Source organism: Babylonia areolata, chromosome 24 (assembly GCF_041734735.1).
Source record: "Babylonia areolata isolate BAREFJ2019XMU chromosome 24, ASM4173473v1, whole genome shotgun sequence".
NCBI classification, from domain to species: Eukaryota; Metazoa; Mollusca; class Gastropoda; order Neogastropoda; family Buccinidae; genus Babylonia; species Babylonia areolata.
In genome coordinates this window covers 3,673,649-3,693,648 of record NC_134899.1, presented here as the reverse complement: position 1 = coordinate 3,693,648, position 20,000 = coordinate 3,673,649, and the positions used below count along the sequence as shown (strand labels likewise).

The following is a 20,000-nucleotide window of genomic DNA, read 5'->3' as shown; positions in this document are numbered from 1 at the left end:
CACACACACACACACAAACACCTTGTATGCATTGCAGACCTCACACATTTTCTTAGAGCTTTCATTGCATGAAGTACAAGGGGGGTTGGGGGGGGGGGAGTGGGGCGTATGGGAGAGTGGGGGAGGGTGGGGGGGGGGGTGCACACAGGTGACAGGTGACTAACGCACTCAGCACTCATTATACACGCCACATTACGGTCCCCCCCACCCCACCCTGCACCCCTCCCCCCGGCCCCCCCCCTTACAACTAACGGTTGGCTCGGTAAGGTCCCACCCTCGTGACGTCACGCCGTGATCAAACGCGCTCCAATCCTCCCCTTCACCGTGCTCCTAACACACGCAGCATGTAGGCCTGTGGTGCGGTGTGTTCACCCTCACGAGGCACTGCTCTGACCCCCTGCTCTAGAAACTGGTGGCTAGTGCATGCCTTCTCTGTACCCCTTTGCTAACTCGTGTCAATACAGCCCGAAGCGGTAACTTCATCTATGTAGCCGAGCGCTCAGCTGGCTTCGCGGCATTGGTTAACAAACTGACAATCCTGTGTGTGCCTCCACAGCAAGTTTGCGCTGTGTGGCACTGCTCTGTCTTCCTGTCATATCTTTGGTAACTAAACCATTGGCAGATATCAATCAAGACACAACATTTGGCATGTCGTGGGGGCAAGCATAACACGATTCCATTGAAGATACACAGTTACAGTTCAGAAACTACCACCAACTAGTTAGCAGACGACTTCTCAACGGACTGACGGCCGGATACGAGGAACAATATGGCGTCCAGTTGGCTTCAGCTTTCCTGGCCAATGAGCTACCCATCTATTTTTAGACTAGTGGTCACAAACCGCGCGCTCGGACAGCCAGCCAGGACACACCCCCTGGAACCAACAGGCCTCCATGCTCGATCCAAGACTACAGTTCTGAACAGTTTGATGTTAAGGGCGCCGCCCAGAATGTCGTATATACCCCACCCCACCAAACTCACGTCTTTCAAAACGTCTTTCGTGAATGAATGAATGAAGGACACTTACATAGCGCCTATCCCTGGTAGAAGACCAAGCTCTTATCGCTTTACAAACACGGGGTCATTTGCACAACAGGTTGCTTACCTGGGTAGAGCCGACTGACGGCTGCCACTGGGCGCTCATCATTCGTTTCCCGAGTCGTTCAATCAGGTTTAAGGCACGCACATATACACACTCAGACAGACATGTAATATTTTATGACCATGGCCGTTTTGTTTATTATCCCGCCATGTAGGCAGCCATACTCTGTTTTCCGGGGTGTGCATGCTGGGCATGTTCTAGTTTCCATACCCCACTGAATGCTGACATGGATTACAGGATATTTAACGTGCGTATTTGATCTTCTTCGTGCGTATACACACGCTGTGGGTTCAAACACAAGCAGGTCTGCACATATGTTGACCAGGGAGATCGAACAAGTCCCCACCACAAGCTGTCACCGAGAGTCGATCCAGGGAGTCTCAGACTGGAAGTCCAACGCTTTCATCACCACTCGGCTGTTGCACCCGTTGTGACTCCCTGCTTGGAACGCCAGATGAACAACCAGGTGAACAACCTCTCTTTAGACAGCCAGGACCACCCTTCCCTTCCCCTCGCCCCCCACGAACAAATCCACCTCCTTCGGAGGAATGCCAGATGGATTGTATTGTATTACTCTTTTTTTGTCACAACACAGATGTCTGCCGCGAGCGACAGAATCGCCTTCTCGTCTTCAAACGAGAGTTCTTCCCCCTTTAAAAAGCGGCAAGCATGGGAGGCTGGGTGGGGGTGGGACGGTGGAGGGGGGTGGGAGGGGGGGAGGGGGAGATCAGACAGTGCAGTGCAGGTGTGTAATCAGCTTGAGGAACAGCCGGCCTTGAACAGCAAGGTGGTTCATGGGTGCGGAGACAAAGAGGGAGGGTTGATGAGTGGTAACAGTACAGTTCACGATGCTCTCTCAGGCTGCCTCGAGTCACACGAGTCACGCGTTGCTTGGAAGCCGGAATGTCTTTTTGGTGTGTTGTGTTGTGTTGTGTTGTGCAGTGCAGTGTTGCGTTGCATTGCGTTGTGTTACGTTGCGTTGCGTTGTGTTGTGTTGTGTTGTTGTGTTGCGCTGTGCTGTTTTGTGTTGTGCTGTGTTGTGGTGTGTTGTGTTGTGCTGTGTTGTGTTGTGTTGCGCTGTGCTGTTTTGTGTTGTTGTGTTGCGTTACGTTACGTTACGTTACGTTGCGTTACGTTGCGTTGTGTTGTGTAGTGTTGTGTCGCGTAGTGTTGTGTAGTGCAGTGTTGCATTGCGTTGTGTTACGTTGCGTCGCGTTGTGTTGCGTTGTGTTGTGCTATGTTGCGTTGCGTTGCGTAGTGTTGTGTAATGTTGTGTGTCGTGTCGTGTCGTGTTGTGTCGTGTTGTGTTGTGTAGTGTTGTGTAGTGTTGTGTAGTGCTGTGTTGTTTTGTGCTGCGTTGTGTGGTGTTGTGTTGTGTTGTGTAGTGCTGTGTTGTTCTGTGCCGCGTTGTGTGGTGTTGTGTAGCGCTGTGTTGTTCTGTGCCGCGTTGTGTGGTGTTGTGTTGTGTTGTGTAGTCTTGTGTTGCGTTGCGTTGCGTTGCGTTGTGCTGTGTTGAGTACCGCTGCGTTGCGTTGCGTTGTGTTTTGTTGTGTGTTTTTTTTCGCCTTGCTGACTTGCCAGAGTTGAAGCTGTGATCACCTGTTGATTGCCGCCATTCGTTCAAGTTGTCAGGAAAAAAGAATATTGAAAAATAACAAGAAACGATCCCGCCCAGTTGCTTGCGGAGACCCATGTGTTTCATTCTTTGTGCTGGATTATATGTGCGCGTGTGCGTGCGTGCGTGCTTGTGTGTGAGCGTATGTTACTGAGCGAGTGGAGAGAGAGTGAGACAGAAACATACACACCACTGTGTGCGCGCGTGTGTGTGTGTATACGCGCGTGCTTGTGTGTGTGTGTGTGTGTGTGTGTGTGTGTGTGTGGGGAGGGGAGGGGGGGGGGGCGTAGGCTCGTGCGCCTTATTTGTGTGTGCTTGCGTTCTTGCGTTGGAAAAAGGACGTGAGGGACAGGTGTGGAATCACGTTGTTGACAGCCCACCTGAGCGTCAACAGGCTATTTCAAGGCTGGCTGGGTAGTTAGCCACTTTTGTTGTTTGTTGTTCTTGAAAGCGATTTTGAAGATTCATGAAACCCTAAAGCGACAAACTGATGAAGCACAAGAACTGTCTGGGTTGATTTGCGCGCGCGCATCTCTCTCTCTCTCTCTGTTTCTCTCTCTCTCTCTCACTTACACACACACACACACACACACACACACACACACACACACCTCTTCATGAGGGGCTATGGCCTAATGAGGAATGAATTATTCGCGTTCTCATTCGCATTTGCATTCGCTCTCTCTCTCTCTGTCACACACACACACACACACACACACACACACACACACACACACACACACTGTACATTCATTAGCCAGCAACTATTTTTAGGGTGACAGCAACGTGACAAGAGTCTACACGACCACTGCCTCATCCATATTTCTATTGTGGTTCTCTTCACCACTGTCAACAGCTATGTCAGTAGACAGCTGCGACCTCTCTCTGTCTCTGTCTCTCTCTGTCGCTCTCTCTGTCTCTCCATCTCTCTCTCTCTCTCTTGGATTTAGGAAATACCACTCATGTCACACTGCACTAACCAGTTTCGTTGATAAATGGCTTACTAATATAAACGATAACAAAATAACTGGAGTTGTCTTTGTTGATTTTGCCAAAGCCTTTGATGTAATAGACCACACTCTTCTTCTGAAAAAGCTTAGAATATATGGCCTACCAAGTTACACACTAAAACGTATCTCTTCATTCCTGGATAAAAGAAAGCAAGTGGTGCTGGTCAATGGGCATAAATCATCTCTTATGCCAGTGAAGTATGGTGTACCTCAGGGTTGGGTCCTTGGACCTATACTATTTTCCATTTATATTAACGATTTGCCCCTGTCTTTAACAGCACACTGTGAAGTGTTCGCAGAAAGGGATGAAATGTGTACATCATTACAAAGAAATATCAATCAGTTAGTTGAATGGTCAGAGTTTAACCACATGAGCCTTAACCCGTATAAAACAAAATATATGATGATAACCACCAGACAAAAGCGTCAATATAACTGATATTTGTCTTCCTCTGTTCATTAATAATAAAATCGTAGATGAAGTTGAGTTTCACAAAGTTTTAGGGGTAGAAACTGACAACAACCTATCGTGGTCTGAGCATGTTGGAATGATATGCAATACTCTCTCTAAAAAGATCTAACAGCTATCCAAGATCAAACATTTCTTAGATGTCCATTCCCGTAAAATGTTTTTCCATGCCTTCATTGAATCTCATATAAATTATGCATCCACAATCTGGGATCTGGCCAGCAAAAATATTCTCAAACCTCTGCATAGTCTTTACAGACATGCTCTGAAATTAGTTTTACTTAAATCTTCCTCCATGTCCTTTACAGACTTTACTATGTTGGACATTCTTCCACTGAACTTGAAACTCAAGTATAACAAAGCAGTTTTCATGTTCAAAATATTTTCTGGTAGTGCTCCACCATCAGTTACTAGTTCAATTTATTTTTATTTTAATCGCCATGCTCATAAGTTAATGCTGCCTCTTCCTAGAAATGATCTATATAAATCCAGCCTCATGTATTCTGGTGGTTTGCTCTGGAACAATATTCCATCCTGTCTGCATAACCACACCTCATTAAATAAATTTAAAACTGCATATCATGCTCATTTAATGAAAGAAGTTGCTGACACCTTCAAACGAATTTGTTCGGAATTTTCTGATCATCATGCTTTGTCTTTCTGTTTCAGTCCGTCTTCAACTACAGGCATTATCATCATTTACATTTGAATGTTTACGTATGTATTTGTGTGTGTCCGAATGTCATGTGTGTACGTCATCATCATCATCATCACCATCTCTCTCTCTCTCTCTCTCTCTCTCTCTCTCTCTATTAAATATTGTGTAGTGTAGACCCTATTCATGGGGGTAAGTGGATGTAAAAAAGCACACCAGTGCTTATCTATTATCCTCGAAATGAAGAATTTGTCTTGTCTTGTCTGTCTGTCTGTCTGTCTGTCTGTCTGTCTGTCTCTCTCTCTCTCTCTCTCTCTCTCTCTCTCTCTCTCTCTGCACTTTTATATTACTATATTTATATACATTTTTGTCATTGCATTATGATTATGTACCTGTAAATGTTTACTGTGTCATGTATGTACTTCTATAACCTTTTGATATCCTGGGAGTATTTTGATTTCATTTCTCTTTGCCCTGTGGGCTGGATGTAAAAAAAAAAGCATGTGCATGCTCATTCCACTTCCCTCATTAAAAAAAAAGTTCGTTAGCTTGTTCGTTCGTTCGTTCTCTCCCTCTCTCTCGCACGCGCGCGCACACACACACGCGCACACACACACGCTCTCTCTCTCTCTCTCTCTCTCTCTCACACACACACACACACACACACACACACACTCTCTCTCTCTCTCTCTATCTAACTATCTATCTATCTCTATCTCTCTCACACACAAACACACACACACGCAAGCACGCACGCACGCACGCACACACACACACACACACACACACACACACACACACACACACTGTTCCGCCCCAGTGACCAAACCGGATTCCACTACCTGCTTGAAAACGGGCAGTTCAACTTTTCAAATAATTATAATCATCATTCCGAAAAAAAAACCAAAAGGTGGGAGTAAGAAGAACATAGGTACAGAAACAAACAAGCAATGTCATAGTGAAAGAAAGTTTGTTTCTGAGAGAAAACAAAACATGGAGGTATGAAAAGGGAGACAGAGGGGCGGGGATACACAGAGAGAAACTGAGAGAGAGAGAGAGAGAGAGAGAGGAGGGAGAGAGAGGGAGTGAGAGAGGGAGAGAGAGGGAGGGAGAGGGAGAGAGAGAGAGAGAGGGAGGTAGGGAGAGAGAGAGGGGGAGAGAGAGAGGGAGGGAGGGAGAGAGAGAGAGGGAGGGAGAGAGAGAGGGGGGGAGAGAGAGGGAGGGAGAGAGGGAGAGAGAGAGGGGGGGAGAGAGAGAGAGGGTGGGAGAGAGAGAGAGGGAGAGAGAGGGAGGGGGAGAGAGAGGGAGGGAGAGGGAGGGAGAGAGAGGGAGAGAGAGAGAGGGGGAGAGAGAGAGAGAGGGAGGGAGAGAGAGAGGGGGGAAGAGAGAGAAGACAGATAATGAAAATGAGAGACAAGAGACAGACAGATTGAGATAAGACAGAAAATGTCAGCCAGGTCTGTGTTCCCCCAGGTCTGTGTTCCCCCAGGTCTGTGTTCCCCCAGGTCTGTGTTCCCCCAGGTCTATGTTCCCCCAGGTCTGTGTTCCCCCAGGTCTATGTTCCCCCAGGTCTATGTTCCCCCAGGTCTGTGTTCCCCCAGGTCTGTGTTCCCCCAGGTCTATGTTCCCCCAGGTCTATGTTCCCCCAGGTCTGTGTTCCCCCAGGTCTATGTTCCCCCAGGTCTATGTTCCCCCAGGTCTGTGTTCCCCCAGGTCTATGTTCCCCCCAGGTCTATGTTCCCCCAAAGTGACGTTTTCTGCGTCTTTTTTCCCCAGGTCTTTGCTTTCCCAAGTCTATATTTCCCCACGTCTATATTCCACCAGGTCGTTGTTCCCGCAGGTCTATGTATGTTTCGTCATTCATACATTTATCTAGGGGTGCTGGTCAGTGCCCAGTATGGGTCGGGGGGAACTTAGACCTCGGGGAACATAGGCCTGGGGGAATATATACCTGTGAGAACACAGACCTGGGGGAATGCAGACTCGCTAATTTTTGTTTGTTTGGTTTTTTGGGGGGGCGGGGGGGGGGGAGAAGAGGGGAGGGGAGCCAGACCCGTGGAAACTTAAACCTGGGAAAACTTAGATCTAGAGTAACAAAAACCTGGGGGACGGAAACTTAGACCCAAGGGTGTTAACAAAGATCTGGGGTGAGCACAGACATCGCTCCAACAATATCAACGACAAACAAACAACATCAACACCTACAAAGACAAAAAAACAACAACAAAAAAAACCACCTCACCTGCAAAGAATCCCCTGGTAGCGCACCTCCTTCCCAGGCACGAACACCTGCCTCTGCTGGCTGGCTGAGCTACCACCACCACCAGCACCACCACCACCACCACCTGGCCATCCGACGCCTCCTGGCAGCATGCAGAGAGTCACCAGGCTGTAGCCCTGAGAGTAGGGCCCCTCCAGAGCTTGCAGCACACCCCGCGTGCCGGTGGAGGCCATGGTCACCTCAGAGGAGGAAGGGGCCGGGCCGCCGCCACTGCCACTGCTGACGTCAGAGGCGAAGCTGACGTCATCCAGGACCGGCGCCGTGACGTCGACGAACTGGTACTCCGCCCATGGGCCGGCGTAAGGGGCCTCGATGAAGGGGGTGGGGCGGGAGGCGGAGGGGTCGTTGGGCTGGGCCGGCCCTCCTCCTCCTCCCTCTCCTCCCCCTCCCTGCTCCTCCCCTTCTCGTCTCGTGCTGGGGAGTCTGGAGGTCTTCGCCCCCATTGTTGTTGCGGGAAGGTGTTCCTTGCTCTGGAGGGCAAGATGGCTGATGCGTTTTTGTTTGTTTGTTTTTTGTTGTTTTTTTCTTGGGCGTTGATGGTTGTAATGTTATGAACTGTTATCTTTTCTGTTGTTGCTGTAGTTGCTAGTGAAGCTTTATACAAGTACTTTTCCCCATTCCCCCCCCTGAACTTTACGTTGTGGTGATGCTTTATACCAGTTCTTTTCCACCCTGAACTTTACGTTGTGGTGATGCTTTATACCAGTTCTTTTCCCCCCTGAGGTTTACGTTGTAGTGATGCTTTATACCAGTTCTTTTCCACCCTGAACTTTACGTTGTGGTGATGCTTTATACCAGTTCTTTTCCACCCTGAACTTTACGTTGTGGTGATGCTTTATACCAGTTCTTTTCCACCCTGAACTTTACGTTGTGGTGATGCTTTATACCACATTCCCCCATTTAGTTTACGTTGTGGTGATGCTTTATGCCAGTTCTCTTCCCCCCTGAAGTTTACGTTGTGGTGATGCTTTATACCAGTTCTTTTCCCCACTGAAGTTTACGTTGTGACAAAGTTTGTTCTATTCAGACCACCCCTGTACACTTGCTGTCGTCATTCACTGCCATGCTAACTGCTGTTGCTGTGCCTTTGTGCTTGCTGTGTTCACAGCTCGAGTTTAGTAAACCGTATATTTGAAGGAGCTGCGGTTCATACTCCATATTCAGTGCTGGTTCTGTCCGTTCAGACTGCTTCTCGAGATTGTTCATCGTCTTTTGACCGGCAGTGATCATAACATTCATAATCCTGATGCATTTGGTCCACTTTGACGGCCGTTGATAGCAAGATTCCGCACGATTTTAATGTTGCTCCAACATCAAAAGGCTAAATGACCATTGCAATGAACACAACATGGAAATGGACAAAAGCAAATGAACGCTGAAGTCATGTTCGAAGTTTTCTTCCTTGCACCTGGTTTTTATGATCACAGGTGAAGCCAGCTCGACGCGTCACGTTACACCTCAGTCGTAAATGAACCAGCTAAACAGTAGTAACTTTGATTTGCTGTTGTTGTTCTTGTTGCAGTTTTTCTGTTCTTGAACGTGGTGGCACACTAGTGGCGACTGTTCTACAAGGTATTTTCACTTGAATCCATTCCATCCGCGATCGGCTGGTCAAAAATCAACAACCTACAAAGAAACAAACAAAATCCACGACAAAAACGAAAATCAACACACTGAAATCTAAAAACTTCAGCCGCGTGTTAGGAGGAGGAGATGAAAACCGAACGAGGTTGATCAGAGGGAAAGTTATCAGAGGGAAATCCTGTTCTGTTGCATCAGTTGACTCCTCCTTGTTGTTGGCGGTGTTGGACGTGGGGACAAAGCACCTGATTCACTCACGGCAGATCTTAGCGGTTTCACGAATACCTGTGAAAAGAAAAGATTCCACAGTTATGGCTGTTGTGGTTTTTTGTTTGGAGGGGGGGGGGGGGGTGGGTGCGGGGGGTGCGTAAAACCTCGTGAGTGCATATATTATCTGTGTGTGTGTGTGTGTGTGTGTGTGTGCGCGCGCGCGCGCGTGCGTGTGTTTCTTTGTGTGCGTCTTTTTGCCATTAGTAATCCTGGACGGAAAAGGGGGAATGTAAATAGAACTCTCTCTCTCTCTCTCTCTCTCTCTCTCTGTGTATATATGTGTGTGTGTGTGTGCACAAGCCTGCATCCTATCTATAAGTATGTCTACGTGTGTGTGTGTGTGTGTGTGTGTGTGTGTGTGTGTGTGTGTGTGTGTGTGTGTGTGTGTGTATCTGTGTGTCAGTGTGCACGCACGTATATACATACATGCGTCAGTTCATGAAACAGTACGGTGCTTTCTTCAACACAATGGTCGATAGTTTTCTGACAAACACTGTCGTTAACACAGAACCAGGGAAAACAAGAGGAAAGACCTCTGAAACATCACAATACCTACATCACCAAAATCCATACAATCCCAACTCTTTAGGTTCGCACAAGGCCTTTTCCACTCCTTGTTTTGCCTACAACCAAACCGATCCATTTCTGTTACGATTCACGTTTCTCCTCGGTAGGAGTAGGTTTGGGTATTAACACATTTTCCACCGACTGCTGGATCGAATCCCTTCTCTTTAACATTCAGGTTTTTTGGTGTCACTCAATGGTGCCGCCTGTAAGGAAAAAAACATATAATAGCATGTCACTGTTTGGCATTATTGAAAAAGACAAAACCCAACAACAACAACAACAACACACACACACACACACACACACGAAAGAAGGAAAGATAAAAAGGTGATATGTAGGGTACGTGTTATCTTTAATTGTCTGATCCAGGTTCCTATGACCTTGGGCTTTTTATCTTCTATTCATGCATTAACATTGATTAGTCCTGTAAGACCCGTGCGTGCGTGCGTGCGTGCGTGCGTGCGTGTGTGCGTGCATATGTGTGTAAGCGTGGCTGCGCGCGCGCGTATGTGTGCGTGTGTGAGAGAGAGAGACAGACAGACAGACAGACAGAGAGAGAGGCAGATATCAAATCAAACGTCGCCTGCTAATGAACCCATCGGCCCCTATATCCTGCAGATTTGTGGACATTTGATTGTGATTGCTGGCATCCACAGACGGGTGTGAGGGGCGTTACAGTGGAGGGGGTGGATGGCTTTAAAAGCCTTGCAGAGGAGGGTTTTTGTTTTTGTTTATCTCACTCAATGCCCTCTCTCTTTTAAGGACAAAAGCGTGGTCAAAAAACTTATCAAAAATCTGAAATTCAGGTCGCTGGCTTATTCATATATTATTCATCGCTGTTGTTGCCAGATCAGCGTCCTCCATGTCAGACACTGCAGACGATGCTCCAAGAACTACTGAATATCAACACACCAAACGGGGTGGGGCGTGGACTGAAGAGGGGAACAGGAAGTGAGTGGTTAGCGGCCTTGACCTCAAAACTCTCTGACATCTGGCCTCTGTGCAAAACCCTGCACGGCATCCCTTGATTGGTATTTTGGGTCAGGGTGATCAGCTTCTCCGGGACTCCATAGTGACACATGTTGCTGCCACGCATGTCAAATAATGAATTCCAAAACCAACGACACACAATCTGATGACGCAAGCTACATCCACACGGGTCAAATAAAGGACTCCACAGACCATGAAACACAAACTATTGGCACTCGCTGCTTTCCACACCAATCAGGACATAGACACCTCCACACACATTAACGCACAAACTGATGACACTAGATGCTTTCACTGTCAGTTTCAGATTCTCAAGGAGGCGTCACTGCGTTCGGACAAATCCATGTACGTTACACCACATCTACTAGGCGGATGCCGTGATATCAACATGACCCAACGCTCTTGTCAGGCCTTGAGTGCATGCTTATAATTATTATAATGTGTACCTTTCAGAGTGGATTTCTCATACAGAATTTTGCGCGAGGACAACACGCTTGCTGCATTGAGTTCTTTTTTCAGAGCGCCAAGTGCGTGCTGCACACTGGACCTCAGTTTATCGTCACCTCCGAAAGACTAGTCGCTCAGTTTGGTTTTCCAGTCAGACCTGGGAGAAAGAATGCGAGCCGGAATGGAACCCAAACCCTCACGGACACTGTGTTGTCAGATAAATGTCTGTACCATTCTGCCACCTTCCTCCTTTCACACAACTGAAAGAAACAGCTCCACGAACCTCTCCACGAACCTCTCCGCGAACTCCTCCACGAACCTCTGCACGAACCTCTTCACGAACCTCTGCACGAACCTCTCCACCACGAACCTCTCCACGAACCTCTCCACGAACCTCTCCACCACGAACCTCTCCACGAACCTCTCCACGAACCTCTCCACCACGAACCTCTCCACGAACCTCTCCACCACGCACCTCTCCACGAACCTCTCCACGAACCTCTCCACGAACCCCTCCACGAACCTCTGCACGAACCTCTCCACGAACCTCTCCGCGAACCTCTCCACGAACCCCTCCACGAACCTCTCCACGAACCACTCCACGAACTTCTCCACCACGCACCTCTCCACGCACCTCTCCACGAACCACTCCACGAACCTCTCCACGAACCACTCCACGAACCACTCCACGAACCTCTTCACGAACCTCTCCACCACGCAACTCTCCACGAACCTCTTCACGAACCTCTCCACCACGAACCTCACCACGAACCTCACCAAGAACCTCTCCACCACGAACCTCTCCACGAACCTCTCCACGAACCTCTCCACCACGAACCTCTCCACGAACCTCTCCACGAACCTCTCCACGAACCTCTCCACCACGAACCTCTCCACGAACCTCTCCACGAACCTCTCCACCACGAACCTCTCCACGAACCTCTCCACGAACCTCTCCACGCACCTCTCCACCACGCACCTCTCCACGAACCTCTCCACCACGAACCTCTCCACGAACCTCTCCACCACGCACCTCTCCACGAACCTCTTCACGAACCACTCCACGAACCTCTCCACGAACCACTCCACGAACCTCTCCACGAACCTCTTCACGACCCTCTCCACCACGCAACTCTCCACGAACCTCTCCACGAACCTCTTCACGAACCTCTACACCACGCACCTCTCCACGAACCTCTCCACCACGCACCTCTCCACGAACCTCTGCACGAACCTCTCCACCACGAACCTCTCCACGAACCTCTTCACCACGCACCTCTCCACGAACCTCTCCACGAACCTCTCCACCACGAACCTCTCCACCACGAACCTCTCCACGAACCTCTCCACGAACCTCTCCACCCACCTCTCCACGAACCTCTCCACGAACCTCTCCACCACGAACCTCTCCACGAACCTCTTCACCACGCACCTCTCCACGAACCTCTCCATGAACCTCTCCACGAACCTCTCCACCACGCACCTCTCCACGAACCTCTCCACGAACCACTCCACCACGCACCTCTCCACCACGCACCTCTCCACCACGAACCTCTCCACCACGAACCTCTCCACGAACCTCTCCACCACGAACCTCTCAAACACGAACCTCTCCACCACGCACCTCTCCACGAACCTCTGCACGAACCTCTCCACCACGAACCTCTCCACGAACCTCTCCACCACGCACCTCTCCACGAACCTCTCCACCACGCACCTCTCCACGCACCTCTCCACCACGCACCTCTCCACCACGAACCTCTCCACGCACCTCTCCACGCACCTCTCCACGAACCTCTCCACCACGCACCTCTCCACGCACCTCTCCACCACGCACCTCTCCACCACGAACCTCTCCACCACGAACCTCTCCACGAACCTCTCCACCACGAACCTCTCAAACACGAACCTCTCCACCACGCACCTCTCCACGAACCTCTCCACGCACCTCTCCACCACGCACCTCTCCACCACGAACCTCTCCACTACGCACCTCTCCACGAACCTCTCCACCACGAACCTCTCCACGAACCTCTCCACCACGCACCTCTCCACGAACCTCTCCACCACGCACCTCTCCACGCACCTCTCCACCACGCACCTCTCCACGCACCTCTCCACGCACCTCTCCACGAACCTCTCCACCACGCACCTCTCCACGCACCTCTCCACCACGCACCTCTCCACGCACCTCTCCACGCACCTCTCCACGAACCTCTCCACGCACCTCTCCACGAACCTCTCCACCACGAACCTCTCCACGAACCTCTCCACGCACCTCTCCACCACGCACCTCTCCACGAACCTCTCCACCACGCACCTCTCCACGCACCTCTCCACCACGCACCTCTCCACGCACCTCTCCACGCACCTCTCCACGAACCTCTCCACCACGCACCTCTCCACGCACCTCTCCACCACGCACCTCTCCACGCACCTCTCCACGCACCTCTCCACGAACCTCTCCACGAACCTCTCCACGCACCTCTCCACGAACCTCTCCACCACGAACCTCTCCACGAACCTCTCCACGCACCTCTCCACGAACCTCTCCACCACGCACCTCTCCACGAACCTCTCCACGAACCTCTCCACCACGAACCTCTCCACGAACCTCTCCACGAACCTCTCCACCACGAACCTCTGCACGAACCTCTCCACGCACCTCTCCACCACGCACCTCTCCACGCACCTCTCCACCACGAACCTCTGCACGAACCTCTCCACGCACCTCTCCACCACGCACCTCTCCACGCACCTCTCCACCACGCACCTCTGCACGAACCTCTGCACGAACCTCTCCACGAACCTCTTCACCACGCACCTCTCCACGAACCTCTCCACGAACCTCTCCACCACGAACCTCACCACGAACCTCTCCACGCACCTCTTCACGCACCTCTCCACAAACCTCTCCACAAACTTCTCCACCACGCACCTCTCAACAAACCTCTCCACAAACTTCTCCACCACGCACCTCTCCATGCACCTCTCCATGAACCTCTCCACGAACCTCTCCACCACGAACCACTCCACGAACCTGCACAAACCACTGTACACAAACATGACACCAGCATGGTAGGAACTGCACAAACCACTGTACACAAACATGACACCAGCTGGTAAGAACTGCACAAACCACTGTACACAAACATGACACCAGCTGGTAAGAACTGCACAAACCACTGTACACAAACATGACACCAGCATGGTAGGAACTGCACAAACCACTGTACATAAACATGACACCAGCTGGTAGGAACTGCACAAACCACTGTACACAAACATGACACCAGTTGCTGTCGCACAAGTCAGAGCAACAACTCGACAAACCATGGCACACAGACTACAGACACTGGCTGCTACCGTAACACTACAAATAGGAAGAAGAAAGAAAACTCCATAAAATGACGACTGGTAAATTAATGACACTAATTCAGTAATTGCTATCACACACATTAACAATTCCACAAACCTCTTCATACGAACTGATGACACCAGTTGCTACCACACAAATCTGAAACAACCCCACAAACTGCGACACAAACTTTTGGCACTATTTGCTATCACACACATCGATGACACGACTCCACAAACCTCAACACATAAACTAATGACACATGTTGCTGATATACAAGACAAGAAATGACTAAACAAACTATGACACATCGCCTAATGACACATGGTTTCTCTCTCTCTCTCTCTCTCTCTCTCTCTCTCTCTCTCTCTCTCTCTCTCTAACAAACAAGTGGCGTAAAATCTGCTTTGCGAGCACTTGGACTGAATGCCAACAGAAGATGGTTCGATTCAGACGTAGCAACATCCCCTTGCCCAATGTGTGGCGAAAGCCCAGAAGATGAAAACCATTTCATATTTAACTGCAAAAGAAACGAAGAACTGCGAAAAAAACTGTACCCTTTTCAATACAGCTCCAGCTCAGAGAAAAGATTTGTTCGGCATACTGATGACAGAAAATGAAGATATGATACTCTCACTAGCAAAATATGTATCCGAGGCAGTAAATATACGTAAAACGTCTACTATCGGTACAAATGCTCATTGATCAATTAAAAACTTAGTATCCGTGGGTTCTATGAGGGGGGAAAAAGACATAGACAAAAAGGAAGGGTTACATTTAGATGGCCAATGTATTTTTTGATGTGTTCGTATTGATATAACGTGTTTCGGTGTTACAGGCTTAAATAATTATATGTTTTATATGTACTTTGTTGTGTTCGTATTGATATGATGTGTGTCGATGTCACATGCTGAACTAATTATTATACAGATTATATGTACTTTGTTTCCTGTGTACTGTTCAAACCTTCGAGATGAGCGACCATGGGGGAAAAAGGTACAGTTCCCGCCTGCCACGTGGACTTTTTAAGCAAATGACAAAGTACCAAAGTGCCGCTTATTCCTTAGTAGTTTAGTTTACTTTAGTTTGATTGTGTTTTTCCTTTCTGTTCCATTTTATTTATATGTTTTGCATCATTTTTGTTCTGATTTGTACCTACTATGTCACTAGAGCTTTACAGCGAATGACATTAAAACATTTCAGTGTTCAGTTCAGTGTTCTCTCTCTCTCTCTCTCTCTCTCTCACTGTGTGTGTGTGTGTGTGTGTCCGTCTGTTTGTCTCTCTGTCTGTTGCCTTTCTCTCTGTGTACCTGTCTCTGTCTCTGCATTTGTTTCTTATTCTGTCTCTCTCTCTCTCTCTCTCTCTCTCTCTCTCTCTCTCTCTCTATCGTTCCTTTAAAATATCGTGTAGCAAATGTCTGTATATCAGACTTATTTTACATGGCACATGTCAACGGAAGAATTCCACAAACTTCACAGAAGAACAGCAACCAGCTGCAATGACACAAAATCAAAAACAGTTCCATAAAACAGGACACACATACGTTAATGACACACACACGTTAATGACACACACACACACACACACACACACACACACACACACACACACACACACTGCTATCAAACAGATCAGAGAAACAATTCCACATCTTGCGACACACACAGTAATGACACATGCTGCTGCCACTCGAGTCAGAGTACGCACCAACTATTGACACTTTGGCTGCTACCACACAAATCAAAAAAAGAGCTGCACAAATCACGACAGATACAAAGCGGGACCCTAGTTGCTTTCACACAAATCAAAGGAAGAACTCTACAAAGCACGACACACACAACCTAACTTCCTATGACACAAGTCACACAAATCATTCCACAAACCGCGATTCACAAAACTAGCTGCTTTCACGAAGGGCAGCACAACACACACTCAGCGAAAAACTCCCCTCTCTCACTGCCGCGAAAAGAATACCACAACAAAACAAAAAACAACCACCACCACCACCACCTTGATGTCCAACTCTTTGCAAACTCCCGTGCACAAGATAAAGGAGAATGTCAAAGAGATTCATCTGCCCAAGATGTCTGCCCACTCCTGACAGTGGACCTGGCCTTGTTGCTGATAAACCTGTCTCTTTCCAAACGACTGCCCTTTCGCCGGCTGGATGTGTACGTCGGATCGGAAACGAAAACGACACTGATCGTGTAACAAAGATGTCGTCAAACCATCAGAGAAAGCCTTGCCTTTCCTTTGAGCTCGCTGACAGTGCGTGCAAGCAATTTGATTGGAAAGTCCTTCCCCGATAGTTCTCTCTCTCTCTCTCTCCGTGTCTCTCTCTCTGACTCTCTCTCTCTCTCTCTCTGACTCTCTCTCTCTCTCTCTCTGTCAGTCTCTCTCCCACCCCCCTCCCTCCTGCCCCTCTCTCTCTGTCACTCTCTCCCCCTCCCTCCTCACCTCTCTCTCTGTCACTCTCTCTCTCTCTCTCTCTTTCGTGATTATTAATCAAAGGTCTGGATTGAGTTCATTTCTTTATCTCAGGGTCGCGGCGTTGGATGAATATTTCATCCTGACACAGGCAGATGTGGGAATGGTGGTTATCTTTATCTTCTGCACCAGTGTCGAGTGGGCTACAGGCTGATTTGGATGGGTGGGTGGGTGCATGGTGTTTTTAACTGTGTGTCGACTTGTGAATGGGCTGAGGAGATGGGAGAGTAAGAGAGGGAGGGGTGATGGGAGAGTAAGAGAGGTGATGGAGAGTAAGAGAGGGAGGGGTAATGGGAGAGTAAGAGACGGAGATGGAGAGTAAGAGAGGTTATGGAAGAGGGAGGGGAGATGAAGAGTAAGAGAGGTGGGGAGAGTACGAGAGGGAGGGGAGAGTAAGATGGAGAGTAAAAGAGGTGGGAGAGTAAGAGAGGGAGGGGAGGTGGGAGAGTAAGAGAGGGAGGGGAGAGTAAGAGAGGGAGGGGTGATGGAAGAGTAAGAGAGGGAGGGGAGAGTAAGAGAGGGACGGGTGATGGGAGAGTAAGAGAGGGAGGGGAGAGTAAGAGAGGGAGGGGTGATGGAGAGTAAGAGAGGGAGGAGTGATGGGAGAGTAAGAGAGGGAGGGGAGAGTAAGATGGAGAGTAAGAGAGGTGGGAGAGTAAGAGAGGGAGGGGAGAGTAAGATGGAGAGTGAGAGAGGTGGAAGAGTAAGATAGGGAGGGGAGAGTAAGATGGAGAGTAAGAGAGGGAGTGGTGATGGGAGAGTAAGGGAGGGAGGGGAGAGTAAGATGGAGAGTAAGAGAGGTGGGAGAGTAAGAGAGGGAGGGGAGAGTAAGATGGAGAGTAAGAGAGGTGGAAGAGTAAGATAGGGAGGGGAGATCGGACAGTAAGAGAGAGAGGGGAGATGGGGAGTAAGAGAGAGAGGGGAGAGTGAGGGGAGATGGGAGAGTAAGAGAGGTGATGGGAGAGTAAGAGAGGTGATGGGAGAGTAAGAGAGGGAGGGGAGAGTAAGAGAGGGAGGGGAGGGTTAGAGAGGGAGGGGTGATGGGAGAGTAAGAGAGGGAGGGGAGATGGGAGAGTAAGAGAGGTGATGGGAGAGTAAGAGAGGTGATGGGAGAGTAAGAGAGGGAGGGGAGGGTTAGAGAGGGAGGGGTGATGGGAGAGTAAGAGAGGGAGGGGTGATGGGAGAGTAAGAGAGGGAGGGAAGATGGGAGAGTAAGAGAGGGAGGAGTGATGGGAGAGTAAGAGAGGTGATGGGAGAGTAAGAGAGGTGATGGGAGATGGGAGAGTAAGAGAGGGAGGGAAGATGGGAGAGTAAGAGAGGGAGGAGTGATGGGAGAGTAAGAGAGGGAGGGAAGATGGGAGAGTAAGAGAGGTGATGGGAGAGTAAGAGAGGGAGGAGTGATGGGAGAGTAAGAAAGGGAGGGGTGATGGGAGAGTAAGAGAGAGAGGGAAGATGGGAGAGTAAGAGAGGGAGGGGAGATGGAGAGTAAGAGAGGGAGGGAAGATGGGAGAGTAAGAGAGGTGATGGGAGAGTAAGAGAGGGAGGGGAGATGGAGAGTAAGAGAGGGAGGGAAGATGGGAGAGTAAGAGAGAGAGGAGTGATGGGAGAGTAAGAGAGGGAGGGGAGATGGGAGAGTAAGAGAGGTGATGGGAGATGGGAGAGTAAGAGAGGGAGGGAAGATGGGAGAGTAAGAGAGGGAGGAGTGATGGGAGAGTAAGAGAGGGAGGGAAGATGGGAGAGTAAGAGAGGGAGGAGTGATGGGAGAGTAAGAGAGGGAGGAGTGATGGGAGAGTAAGAGAGGGAGGGAAGATGGGAGAGTAAGAGAGGGAGGAGTGATGGGAGAGTAAGAGAGGGAGGAGTGATGGGAGAGTAAGAGAGGGAGGAGTGATGGGAGAGTAAGAGAGAGAGGGAAGATGGGAGAGTAAGAGAGGGAGGAGTGATGGGAGAGTAAGAGAGGGAGGGAAGATGGGAGAGTAAGAGAGGGAGGAGTGATGGGAGAGTAAGAGAGGGAGGAGTGATGGGAGAGTAAGAGAGGGAGGGGTAATGGGAGAGTAAGAGAGAGAGGGAAGATGGGAGAGTAAGAGAGGGAGGAGTGATGGGAGAGTAAGAGAGGGAGGAGTGATGGGAGAGTAAGAGAGGGAGGAGTGATGGGAGAGTAAGAGAGAGAGGGAAGATGGGAGAGTAAGAGAGGGAGGAGTGATGGGAGAGTAAGAGAGGGAGGAGTGATGGGAGAGTAAGAGAGGGAGAGTAAGAGAGGGAGGGGAGAGTAAGAGAGGGAGGGGTGATGGGAGAGTAAGAGAGGGATGGGAGATGGGAGAGTAAGAGAGAGAGGAGTGATGGGAGAGTAAGAGAGAGAGGGAAGATGGGAGAGTAAGAGAGAGAGGAGTGATGGGAGAGTAAGAGAGGGAGGGAAGATGGGAGAGTAAGAGAGAGAGGGAAGATGGGAGAGTAAGAGAGGGACGAGTGATGGGAGAGTAAGAGAGAGAGGGAAGATGGGAGAGTAAGAGAGAGAGGAGTGATGGGAGAGTAAGAGAGGGAGGGAAGATGGGAGAGTAAGAGAGGGAGGAGTGATGGGAGAGTAAGAGAGGGAGGAGTGATGGGAGAGTAAGAGAGGGAGGGGTAATGGGAGAGTAAGAGAGAGAGGGAAGATGGGAGAGTAAGAGAGGGAGGAGTGATGGGAGAGTAAGAGAGGGAGGAGTGATGGGAGAGTAAGAGAGGGAGAGTAAGAGAGGGAGGGGAGAGTAAGAGAGGGAGGGGTGATGGGAGAGTAAGAGAGGGATGGGAGATGGGAGAGTAAGAGAGAGAGGAGTGATGGGAGAGTAAGAGAGAGAGGGAAGATGGGAGAGTAAGAGAGAGAGGAGTGATGGGAGAGTAAGAGAGGGAGGGAAGATGGGAGAGTAAGAGAGAGAGGGAAGATGGGAGAGTAAGAGAGGGACGAGTGATGGGAGAGTAAGAGAGAGAGGGAAGATGGGAGAGTAAGAGAGAGAGGAGTGATGGGAGAGTAAGAGAGGGAGGGAAGATGGGAGAGTAAGAGAGGGAGGAGTGATGGGAGAGTAAGAGAGGGAGGGAAGATGGGAGAGTAAGAGAGGGAGGAGTGATGGGAGAGTGAGGGAAGATGGGAGAGTAAGAGAGAGAGGGAAGATGGGAGAGTAAGAGAGGGAGGGGAG

At 49.6% G+C, this 20,000-nt stretch overlaps 1 protein-coding gene across 3 annotated transcripts in view; it reads right to left on the bottom strand.

Annotated features, from left to right (window-relative positions):
* LOC143298974 (uncharacterized) overlaps positions 1–20,000 on the bottom strand; it is a 93,187-nt gene that overhangs the window by 69,007 nt on the left and 4,180 nt on the right. The window contains exons 1-2 of one of the 3 annotated variants that reach the window (XM_076612030.1): positions 16,054–16,403; positions 7,094–8,998 (exon numbers count right to left, since the gene is read on the bottom strand). In XM_076612030.1, the coding sequence (XP_076468145.1) occupies positions 7,094–7,575 (482 nt within the window). In that variant the 5' untranslated portion in view covers positions 7,576–8,998; positions 16,054–16,403. Of the gene's footprint in view, positions 1–7,093; positions 8,999–16,053; positions 16,404–20,000 lie in introns of those variants that run through there. The other 2 variants (XM_076612031.1, XM_076612029.1) reach the window with 2 other exon arrangements.